General features: G+C 40.7%; 2 protein-coding genes across 3 annotated transcripts in view; one reads left to right on the top strand and one right to left on the bottom strand.

The window, feature by feature from the left end:
* The first annotated feature begins 370 nt into the window (after positions 1-370).
* cunh2orf88 (chromosome unknown C2orf88 homolog) overlaps positions 371-11,930 on the top strand; it is a 24,687-nt gene continuing 13,127 nt past the window's right edge. Inside the window, exon 1 of the mRNA XM_071472537.1 lies at positions 371-1,647. The gene's annotated coding sequence lies outside the window, so the exon portion shown is untranslated. The remainder of the gene's footprint in view (positions 1,648-11,930) is intronic.
* The window catches only part of mstnb (myostatin b), a 9,606-nt gene continuing 7,277 nt past the window's right edge, over positions 9,602-11,930 (bottom strand). For both annotated transcript variants that reach the window (XM_071472526.1, XM_071472525.1), the window contains one exon: positions 9,602-11,425. In XM_071472526.1, the coding sequence (XP_071328627.1) occupies positions 11,045-11,425 (381 nt within the window). In that variant the 3' untranslated portion in view covers positions 9,602-11,044. The remainder of the gene's footprint in view (positions 11,426-11,930) is intronic.

Raw genomic sequence — 11,930 nt, 5'->3', positions numbered from 1 at the left:
CATGCACTTTAACAGAGTCATCAAATCCAAAATAAAATTACATGAACTATAATTAACCCCTTTCCTGTTCCATTTTTTGGAACTGTCACACGAAGTAGTCACATAGAGTACCTTGCCCAGACCTCAGTTCATGCACCACCTGCTAGAAATATGCCACCCTTGAAACATGAAACTAGTTGATGGGAAATACAACATTTTTATATCCCTTTGGGAATGCATGTATACATAAATTTAACTGTCACACTTTTATATGTAGGAATCAAATGAGAAAGGAATATCACCAGTTTACAAATATTATATCTACATTGTGTTGCTCAAAAATAATAATAATAATCACCAACCTTACACTTCATCTTTATCATAATCCCTACAGTGTCAGTGGGGAGACTAAAGGCGGTCGGTCACCTCTTGCTGCTCTCTCATATGGCCAGATTTTTTGTATTTAGATATAGTCTTAAGTACAACTGAATTCATTACAGGCATCCTGGCACTAACCCAAAATGCTACCTCTTTCTAATGCCTGTGAATGAACTGCACTGAATTTCCACAGAGCATTATTAAAAATCCTAATATTGCCTTAATAATTTGCTTGAATTCTGCTGCAACATTTGATTATTGGTGTTGGTTTTTTCAGTGGTTTTAACTAAAGACGATGAAAAGTGTTGATCTGGAATTACAGAGGTACTGGGTTAATATTCTGACGTGCACTCAATGGACCAACAGCAGTCTCACAATAACAATGTGGATATGCTCGTTTAACATGGTCACTATCATAGCTTCATGTGTTAGCATGCCAACAGAAATATTTTGGGTTTTGCAAATTTAACTCTTCACTTGATGATAGCACTGGAGGGGAAGTCAGGGGCTCACCAAAGTTATTACAGTTCAGCTTGAGAGACATGAACGTCTGCACACACATTTTTGGCGGTCCACTGTCTCCTCTCTAACCCAGACATGTCAGCCTACAGGTAGAGCCACAGGGAAAGTCAGGTGGACTAACCAACTGACTGATATTAGCACCCACAAGCCACTGCCGCGGCCAAAAGACAACACAATACTGACGTCCGTGTTTATACCTAAAAGCTGGGTTTACAATGTGCTTTAAAAAAGGCATTCAGACAAATGTCCTAAAGACAGGCTCAAAAAATTGATTGATGATTTATAAGACTTACAGGCTCTTATTTTCAAGGTTATCACCCTGAGGGAAAGAAACATGATGAGTAAATATTTCACTTCTGCCTATAAAAATGTTTCCTATTTTAAATGACAGAATTGCTGTACTGGCATTCAGAATGATTCATACTTCCCTTCACAATCGTGGGCTTTTGTACAGTAATAATCTGAGCAGACACGAGTTAAGTTGTAAACACCTCTGCACACCCATCGTCCACCCACTCAGGTGCTTTCACACGCCCCAGCAGAGCGTGGTTCGTGTGGGAGGGTTTACACTTTGATTGACTGGCAGCTTTTCCACTCCGTTAGCTCCACCCACCACAGCTTTACCCTGAGAGGACCAATCAGCCACAGTAACTACACACACCTGTGTTGAAGCCTCACTGAGCAGCTCTGCAGCCTTTCGGCTCCATGCATTGTTTTCTCGGCCACTTGGGGGCAGAACACCTCAAACGACCAAACACCAGGCTCTTTGTAAGTTTTCTCCACTGCTACATTAGCCAGCATTAGCATTAACAGCTGTTTACCAGCTACTCCAGAAGAAACGTGACCAGTTCAGCGTCAAACTTCATTCCTTTACTCGCTGTCTCCAGTGGAAAGCAACACTGGTCTTAACTACGATGTTTCTTCTACTGAAGTTAGCACGCTAACCCACTTTCAGACAGCGACTCACTGTAGCCTCCAATCTGCTATCTAACCTTCTATTATAACCTCTTTTATTATAAAGACGACCAAAGCTTTGGTCAAGCGACAGTCACCCCCACCGGCTCCCACCGACAAGCCACGTTCAGCAGAAGAGGAAACTTCCATATAATCTCCTATTTACCTCTGTTTCAGTCTTCACCAGCGTTCTGGTGGCTAACTTTCTGTTTAGGTGCAAAATACAACATTCACATTATTAATTTTATGCACCTGTTTCAAAGAAACAAACATTAGTAGCAACTAGGGTGTCACTTTTTATTTAAGATTCAAACTACGGGAAGATTTAATGTCCAGTCTGTGCGTGACCATGAAACACTGTGAAGTTAAGGCGTCCTTCGTGAAATGCACTGACCGTCTGACCAGTGTGTCCAGGTGTCATATCGGTAAAGTCTTGACACGGAGCGATGTGGACAGACGTAGCACAAACACACTGAGCTAAGATTAAGGTCATTACAACACAAACAGCTTGTTAAGCTTTATTTTGCTGAAGCATATTTCTTATGACTGGGAAGCAAATGTTTTTATTGCTCAGTACAGGTGTGTAGCCTGGGTTTTTGAGGATGTGTGTTGTGTGTCTTGTGTTTTCATATGACTATTGTAAAGATTGTTGTAGGTACTGAAACAAAACTGCCTTCTTCAGAACCCCATTAATAGTACCTACTTAACACTATTAAAACATTAAAACAATAAAATATACTTAAAACACAAAAAACAAACAAAGTTATATTTGTCATTGTTTTTTATACTTTTAAGAAGAATAATTATATGAAAAATGCTGAGAAAAGAATAGACTCACAAAATTAAAAGTTTTGTTTAAAAATTACAAAAACCAACAACTTATTTATTTTATAAAAATTGTGCTTTTCCCAGGACAAAGTGGTTTATCCCAGGATTGTCTTAATTTCAAAAGCCACAAATGAAAACCTGAAATCCTAATACACTGTGTTTATCAGAGCATTTGCTACAAAATCCTAATTTCTCCTGGTAACATGTTACACATGATTCATCTCAGTGGGTCGTGTTAAATGAAAAAACATGAATTAACAGATCTTTAAAGCATGTCATTTTTTATCTGAAACAAAAAAAGCCATTAAAGAATCTTTGAATCTGTCGCCAAACCCCAGCAGTCACCGTGATCACCGAACTTCACAGAAGGACTTAATCAAGCGTCTTAAAACCATTACCCATACCCTGTTCCATATGGGACCAGCTATAAAATCTTTGCTGCATCTAAGTTTTTGTTTTTCAGCTGGTAATTGGTGGCGGTGCCTTGCTGTGACCGTGCACTTTTCTGCCAACCACTGAAGAGCCACTAGGTTTTTTACGGGCTTCAGGCACACACTAATGTGATGGGTGTTAAAAAGCTGCAGGTTCTCAACTGTTGGAGAATTTACAGCCACACCACATTCAATTTCATGGGTCAAGGGCATCCACAATGGGGCCATCAAGTCTACTCTTTTTAATTTTTAATCACTTGTCAGCAATTCCCACAGCAAGTTTAGAAGTTACTGTATATCCAAGACATGCTACTTGGGGGTATATATTTTAGATAATTAAAAAAAGAGGAGAGAAACACAGGAGTATCTGCTTTCAAGGAATATTTGCTTTAGCTACAAGTCTGTGGGTCATGTGATGTTTTCAGGCTTCAAGATAATCAAACCTAGAAATAAACACTGTTGATTGAAACATTTTTAAAAGTTGGATTTCCTTCCATATCAATAAATGTCAAACCTGTGTTCAGACAGTCTCCTGGATTTATCAACCGAGGCCGAACTCTGGAAAGTCCTGCTTGCCGCATGAATGTCACTCAACCGAGCTTCTTGTAAAATTAATCGTGTGCAGTAATCTGTAAAAATGTACCATAAATGTTATTTCTGAGATGTCAAAATCTATCCCGCTCTCTTGACACATACCTGATACTTCTCTACATCCGTCTGTGTTAAGAACATAGGCGTATCATCAGGAGACAGGAGGTTTCCATAATCTGCCCTCCCTTAGTCTCCTCAGAGGAACATCTATTCTTCATCACTGTCAACTCTCCGTCCCCAGGGAGACAATGCTTCGCTGCTTTGGAACTTGGATGGCGTAGGGCCACATTTTTTGCTCGTCACCTAACCCCTCCTCGCAAACAAACACTGACATTGAGGAATTTTGTAAACATATCTGGAGTGAGCACCAAATTTGTCCTCTCTCCAAACTTCCAGTAGCTTTACAAAGTCATTAATCATATGATAGCTTCCCAGAGGTGACTGTCAGTTTTGGAGTAGGGAATAGTGATTCCTCATCCCTAAGTGAAAAAGCAAGAGGAGTGCAGACGGGAAGGATAAATCACTCCAGAAGTGAAGACAGGTAGCATTCAGCAGCTGGCCATCTGGCCCTTATCTTGTCCTAGACTGGCTGATTTTATTGCTTTTCATTGCTTTCTGTGGATCCAAGAGGGATTTTCACAAACAACCTGCCAATCTGGCCTGAGGTGATCATCCTCTGCTGGTTGTTTAAGTGATTACAATGTGGATCTACTATTACCCCGATCAATGTCGTTTATGGAATAAGACATGTACTTATTGTAACGCAAATATCAGTTAGTGATTGTATTGAATAATGTCACATTATTGGCAAAATATGAACAGATGGAGAAAATCTACTGTTGTTCCAGACTGTTGTTTCTTAAACTGTAATTCTGCATCAAATATTTTTCTGAACAGTCTATGATGTTCTGCAATTATCTAATTAGGGAGGTTTAAGAAAAAATGATCAATGACTAAAAATAATTATTGTTTAAATTGCAACTATAAAATGTAAATTCTTATCTTTAAAGGTCCCATATTGTATAAAGTGAGATTTCCATGTCTTTTTTTGATTATAAAGTAGGTCTAAGTTCTATATTAATTAAAGCGCTCAGTCCACAGAGAAATGCACACAGCCTGTATTCAGAAACTGAGCCTTAAAACCAGCCGTCAGGACTTCTGTAACTTTGTGATGTCACAACAAAGCAGTCACTGCTCTTAGCCATGCCGAAGCCCCGCCCACCTGGACCCACCATCCAACCTTCAGGATTTCAGACCCGTTCTTACTAGAGCTCCAGAGAGAAGCCTGAGAGAGATGTTAAACTACACTGAGATGGTTTTTGGTTCTTAAAACCATAAATATGTCTTCTTATGGAGATCAACACTTCATATAAAACACTGGAAAGGTGTAAAATATATATTTAAAAACAAAAGTAAAATAAAAACCTCTAAACCTCATAGCAACAGAGGGCAAAATTCATCACTTGAGGGTGAGAGGAAAAAAACATGACCAAATCAATATTACGGTTAAGTTTGTCCCAACTAATCCATAACAAGTGATGTACTCATCTCACCACCATTATTTTCAGTTTCCAAAGAAGCTGCAGGGTTTGCAGATTCTCAGCTGCAGTTTTAATGATGTTGAGTTGTTATTTGTCTATTTGCCTTGCAACAACGAGTACAACTGCATATCATCCATGGTCGGCATCATTTTTATGTCCATTTTCTAGTTGCTCTTTTTCATGAATGTAGCTTGGGGGCTAGCTACCTGTGGAGGAAGATAGCATCCTCATCCTTAATCCTGCCTAGAAAGCTCTTATTGGGTCAGCTGTTTTTCCATCCAGGGAAAATCCTAGATCTTCTTAAATCATTGAACAAATCTGAGATGTCTGTAGTGATCCAGACGTCTGGAATTAGGCTCTTGTAGAAATATCTGGAAATGGTGATTCCACCAGTGGCCTCTACAGTTTTGAGTCTCTGACCTGATAGTTGTTGTCCACAAAACAGCTTGAAGCAGGTGGAACTTTTATTGTGTTTAAACTGTGTGGTCAGTCGCTGAAATGCAATAAATGACTTTCAGTGCATTTTTGCTGTAAGCATTGTTTAAGTTTATTGCAGGATTTCATTCAACCTTGCGGACATGTTTGCTCCAGCCTCTTTGTGGTTCTATAACTTGATCTGCCATTACTCTTGAACCATGTTGCTGTCAAGGAAGACCTTTGCTACGGAGCGATCTGTCAGCAGTAACACTTCTCCAGATGCTATGGTTTGCACATCTGTTAAGGGTTCCAGATGTTATTGGATGCACCTGGCAAGCCCCCTTTTCACTCCCCACCCGTTATCCATATCCCTGCACCACATCCAGGACAGGGCATCCCCCTCCTCTGTCCAGATGTGGGGGATATCTTGAGGCCTTGCTGTAGAATTGGGAGGAATAGAAATGTCGGTCGTAAATTATGATGCTGTCAGTCTTCAAGCCTTCGTGAATTGAATTAAACTGGTTGTACCGAGTCTCTATGTGGAGAAGCAATGCGTCCTGATAAGTTAACAAAGAGGATGCAGTCATTACATGCACACTATAGGGATACTTTAGATCAAACAGGCCACAATTTAATAATGGAAAATTACAGCATCTATAACTTGTAACAAATAATTGAATGGTCTACTGTAATGGATAACCATATTACCATACTCCACTAAAACTCATCCCAGCTAAGACGAGTTTTCTGAACTGGTCTTTATTATTTGACCACAGCTTCTAGGTTCAAGTTCACACACACTTTTCTTGAAAGGCCTCTAGAGGCGATGCCTCTCTTGAATATCTGCTATCATCTGTCAGGTGTCATGACCTGTGGACACAAACCTTCTCTAGAGACCTATTAGACTTTCCTGAAATAAACCTGGGTCCATGACTCTTGTATTCTGCTGACTCACACAACAAAGTGCGTAGATTAATACACATCACAAAAGATGGAGGTGAGGGGGTTGGTTGTTCCACCACCGACAGGCAGCCTGAAATATCTACCTATTTTGTACAGACGCTCATGGTGCCCAGAGGATAAATTATCATTACTTTTGCGATCCTCTGACCTTTACCCTAGCGTCACCATGAAGTGGACTTTTATGGTTCCCAGTGACATATCTCAACAGCTATTGAACTGATTGTTGTGTTGATATGTGGCACAGAGTTCCTTCCATCCCAGAAGATGAATTCTTGACTTTGGTGATCCCCTGTGGTAAGTAAACCACAGCACCTCAATCTTTTGAACTCTATCTATTATCGAATTTACACCAATGTCATTACCACTGCATTTAGTTTAACACCTTTTTTAGCCATGCTAGCGACATGGCTGGTTTTCACTGTACTATCTCAACGTCTACTACATGGATTGGTTCAAAATTCTGTAAACATTCACTGTTCCCAGACAATGTATCCTAATGACTTTGGTGATCTTGTCATTGGATGGATTGCCATGAAAAGTGGTGCAGATAGTAAAGGCCTCCACAGCACGAACTGCAGTAACTGATGGCATTTCCATCATCTCCTCAGCTCTACTTTGTGTGTGGTGCTAATTAGCAAATGTTAGCGAGCCAATGCTCCCAACTGGCAAACATTGGACCTGCTAAACATCAACATGTTAAAATTTTCATTGTGAGCCTATTAGCATGTTGATGTCACCATTTAGGTCAAAGCACCTCAAAGCTCTTCGTCTTGTTTCAAAGCACATTTTAAAATCTTTAATAAAAAAAAAAAAAAAAAAAAAATTGAATTACAGAGTGCCTTACAGAGGGACAGTTGTGGCAGTTCACACTTGGTCTTGTTAAACAGCTGCAGCTCACAGTTTGCTTACAACCCATGAATAGATAACATCCAAAATTCAACAGCAGTGTGTATTATCAAGGTCTTGGTTATTCTGGAACCACTCACTGTGGAGTTTTTTTAAATGTATATTTGTAATAGTTATAAATCAAAAATGCAAAAGTAAAATTAAAACTATGATTCCACTAAAACAAAGTGTGAAAAAATGATTTTTTTTGTGTGATTTGGGTAAATCCATTTTTAGTTTTAGGGGTGCTAAAATGTATTTGTTTCAAGTCAGTATTCAAAAATCATTATTATCATTAAGCTGCCATAATACACATGATTAATGAGCCTTTCTTAATGAGGACCTGAAGAGGTATACAGGCTCTATCCATTCATTTTCTATTAACTTTACACACCAGGAATCCTGTCCAATAACGGGGTCTCCAGCTGCCTTGGACTACTCCTTTACCCCCTAACATCCTCCTTCCCGTTCTCTCACTCTCACTTCCTCACCTGTCAGAGGTGGAATGTCGCTGGCGGATACAGTCCTCCAGGGTCTGACTCTTGACAGATGTAGCGATGCTCAGTCAAAATGTTTCCCAGCTCCCATTCAGAGAGTAGCCTGAAACAAGCAGACAGCAGCAGATACGGCCGGAGAGAGGTGAATGAAATGATGCACCCAGGCATGATAAACGTTACTGAATCAGAGCAGCTCGCTCTGGTGCAGGCGGTTTACAGGTATATCTTTAGACAAAGTGAAAAGAACAATGATTATTATGTATAATATATTATATATTATATTACTCTGAAGTTGCTTTGAATATATGTAAATTTATAATATGCAGAAATGCCTGAAAGCTGCAGCACATCTGCAGTGGGAGATTTGGGGACATGGCTAAAACATACGATTGTAAAACTGAAACTTTGGTTCTGGAGAGCTGTGAAAACACGTTTAACTGACATTAATACATGAGACATGGATCATAGATGTTGTTATATCCTTGAATTGCTAATATTTAAAACATACGTCATTAGTAATAATGTGAAAGTAAACAGTTGGAAACTGCTGGAGACTATTAGGCTCATAAAAAGTTAATGCCCACGTCAAACTGCAGATGGAAACAGCACAGCTGTAGGAACACATGAGGATACAGATTACAGACTGTAAATTGGTTCTGTCTTGAGTGTTAACAGTGATCCTTCATTTACAAATCTTTTTGGCAAACAGAGAAGTGTAGAATCTAAAACTCTTTCCCCGGGAAAAAGAGGTTCTGTGGATCCACTCTGTCCGGGGTCTGCTCTCCTCTGTGGCCGATCCTCGTGGCAGCTTTCCAGCTCTCAGCATGAAAGGAAGTGGCTCTCGGGGGCAGTGCTCAATTCGCCCTCTACTGGGCGGAAGTCAGGCCTCAATGAGGCCGTCAGTCGAATAGGTCATGCTGTCAGAGCGCACCAGAGTTCACATCCTCTCATTAGACTGCAACACTTTCAACATCCCTTCACGGGAAAAAAGCAAAGTCAGGGAAATTGGTCTGAATTACACTTACACGATAAACCAGGCTTACGGTGAAGGGATTGTGCAAGTGTAGTCAGGTAGACAAAGTGTGTGTGTTGTCATTACTACTCCCCTCATACCCCGTGCACACAGCACACACACTCACACATCGCCTGTGTAACTTATCGGTTTACACCATGTGGTGAAGACATAAAGATTCTCAGCTGCTGAAGTGTGAGATGAGGCTGCGACGTTAAGGTTCAGGTTGTGTTGTGATACTGAAACACCAGGTTTGGATTTGATCTGTGAGTCAGCAGAATGACTCTAAGCTCGCTCTAGACACAAAGGCATGTCCGGCCGTATTCCTCTGAGAAACTCTAGTAAAAAATATCGCTGCACTAACCTCTTCAAACTATGTCGCAAATGTTTATTTGATATTGTGTATGATTTAGAAATCGAATGCACAAGGATCTTATGTTGTTGACGTATTTCCAGGAATTAACATGACTTTGAACTGTAACTCGGTATAACTACAGTACAACCTCAAAGATCAGGTTACTGAAAATGAGTATTCTTGCTCCTTGTAAAGTGCAAAGGCTGTTTGGATGTGACGCAGAGACACACTACTCAAACAAACAGAACTCAACAAACAAGCTAGAAACTTTATTTGTTAAAACAAGTATATAGAGTTGCTGTATTACATTTTTTTTTATCTTGATAGATTGTGGTTTTATACATTTACCAACAGTGGTTTAGTAAGGCAACTCCTAATGGAAACAATGGCATAAGTATACAATACAAATTAGCAAACATATCAAAATCAGTTTTTACAACTTTTGTAGCAACCAATTCTTTCTATTGGTGTGCCATAGTGCAAACTGTGTTGTTTGTAAGACAGAGTTTACGCGTGATCTCAACATTCATTCATCTAAACAATCCATTTTTCCTCTGTCTTAAACACATTTTCATTTGTAGGCTGCATTCATTGTGCCTTCAGTTCAAGTCCTTCTGTCCAGTAATGTGAATTTACAATCAGAATAATTCAAGTGTATTGGGCAGGTCTGGCTGTTTTTGTTGGATTGTGATTATGACTGAGCAAGGATGCTTCTTGGTCGGGTATGTTGCTGTGTGTTTGTATGGTAGAGTACATGAAGATCTGTCAAGACCTGAAGTGGTATTTCACCCCGGTGGAACATTTCTGTGCCCATAGGATCTGAGGAGCCGTCAACCACCACATCACCACTGCTCTTTAGATTTTATTCCACTGCTCTTAGCAAAGCTCTTCAAAAAAAACCCCCATAAAATTAAAACTTACAAGTTTAATCCAATACAGGAAAGATAATGACCTATACTTAATTTTCCAAATGAGTTAATGTAGCAAGTCTTTCTAAATGGCAGCGGTGACTAAGGGTTTGCTGTGCTTGCCAGTTCTCATCTTTTTGCCTCCTCTGAACCTATGTGTACTAAACCATGTTCTACCAGTGTGAAATATCTCTCCAGTCTCCAGCTGTGTTTTTCCAAGCCCTTTCAAAAAGTCCTTGAGGATTCCTGGTTTCACTCTGAAAACATAACTCGAAAAAATGATTATCACAAACATATAGCTTAGCAAAAAGTGTAATAGCTTGTATGTTGGCTACGAGTGGAGTGGAGTGGAGTAGATGGCGCATGAGTATAATCTGTCAGCATGTTTGTATAAATGGATAGAGCACAGAACAATGAGACAATGGAAAAAAATAAAAGTTTTTCTGGATAATTTTGATCATTTCTGTCTACGTTCACTCCAGAGTCCAGCGTTTGTGTGCATGTGTGTGTGTGTGTGTATGTGTTCCTGTATTGATCTGACTTCGAGCCTCTATGGCTAAGATTTCACTGGAGGAAAGCAAAGAGCTATGCCGGTTGTGAAAGCGCTGCCCTGCGGGAAAGTTGGGCTGTTTGTGGCCTCTACTCTGGTTCTATTGCACCATGTTCTGCAGGAAAGCATTGAAACTGGTGGATTGGTTGTGTCAACAAGTCTGAAGTTGGAGGCCGGAGTGAGCCGCAGCCCCTCCGTCCTCACGTCCCTCTCGCCAGGGTCTCCGTCCCAACTCAAGAGCATCCACAACGGTCCACCACCATGGAGGGGATCTTGCCGTAGATGATCTGCTCCTTGCGGTTAAAGTAGAGCATGTTGATGGGCGACATCTTGGTGGGGGTACAGCAGGGGCCTGCAGTCCCTCTGGGGTTGGCCTTGTTCACCAGGTGGGTGTGCGGGTACTTCTGCAAGTGCATGTACTCACACTCCCCAGAGCAATAGTTGGCCTTGTAGCGCTTTGGGGCAATAATCCAGTCCCAGCCAAAGTCTTCAAAGTCAACTGTGAGCGGGTAGCGGCAGCACCGGGACTCTGGAGAGTTCTCATCACAGTCCAGGCCCGTGTCTCTCCTGGCTCGCTTGGGGCCCTCTGAGATCTTCACCTCCATGAACGGTTGCTGAAACGACAGCATGTGCATTAAAGCTTTGAAAATAACTACTTTGCAAAAAGGCGAATGACGGCATTCATCTTACATATTTTAATCCGGTGCCCTCGACCTGCGATGCTGGTTTTCAAACATGGCACGATAATATTATGAAACTTTGAGTTTTAAAGAAATTAAATCATCTGACGGTTGGTTAACCACAGCCGTCTAGGTATTCTAATTGCCCCTGCGCCTGGTGCCAGTATTTGAGCCATGTGATGTGTGTTTGTCATTGATAGCAGCAGTGTGTGTGTGTGTGTGTGTGTGTGTGTGTGTGTGTGTGTGTGTGTGTGTGTGCAGGCAATTACTCTGATTTACACAGTCACACAGAATACTTTGAGGAATGTGAAGCAGGTGAACTTTTATGTAATCAAGCAGTAAGATTTGAGGTTATTGTGGACTGGGCTTCTCTCCAAATGCAGGTGTACGCCTACATGGAGTCTGTGTTGATTAACAGCTTTCAAAAGTCTTTTAAATC

This window comes from Trachinotus anak, unplaced genomic scaffold (assembly GCF_046630095.1).
Source record: "Trachinotus anak isolate AG129_WGS33_773 ecotype Australia unplaced genomic scaffold, CSIRO_AGI_Tana_v1 ptg000039l, whole genome shotgun sequence".
Classification (NCBI taxonomy): Eukaryota; Metazoa; Chordata; class Actinopteri; order Carangiformes; family Carangidae; genus Trachinotus; species Trachinotus anak.
This window is presented reverse-complemented; position numbering and strand designations above follow the sequence as displayed.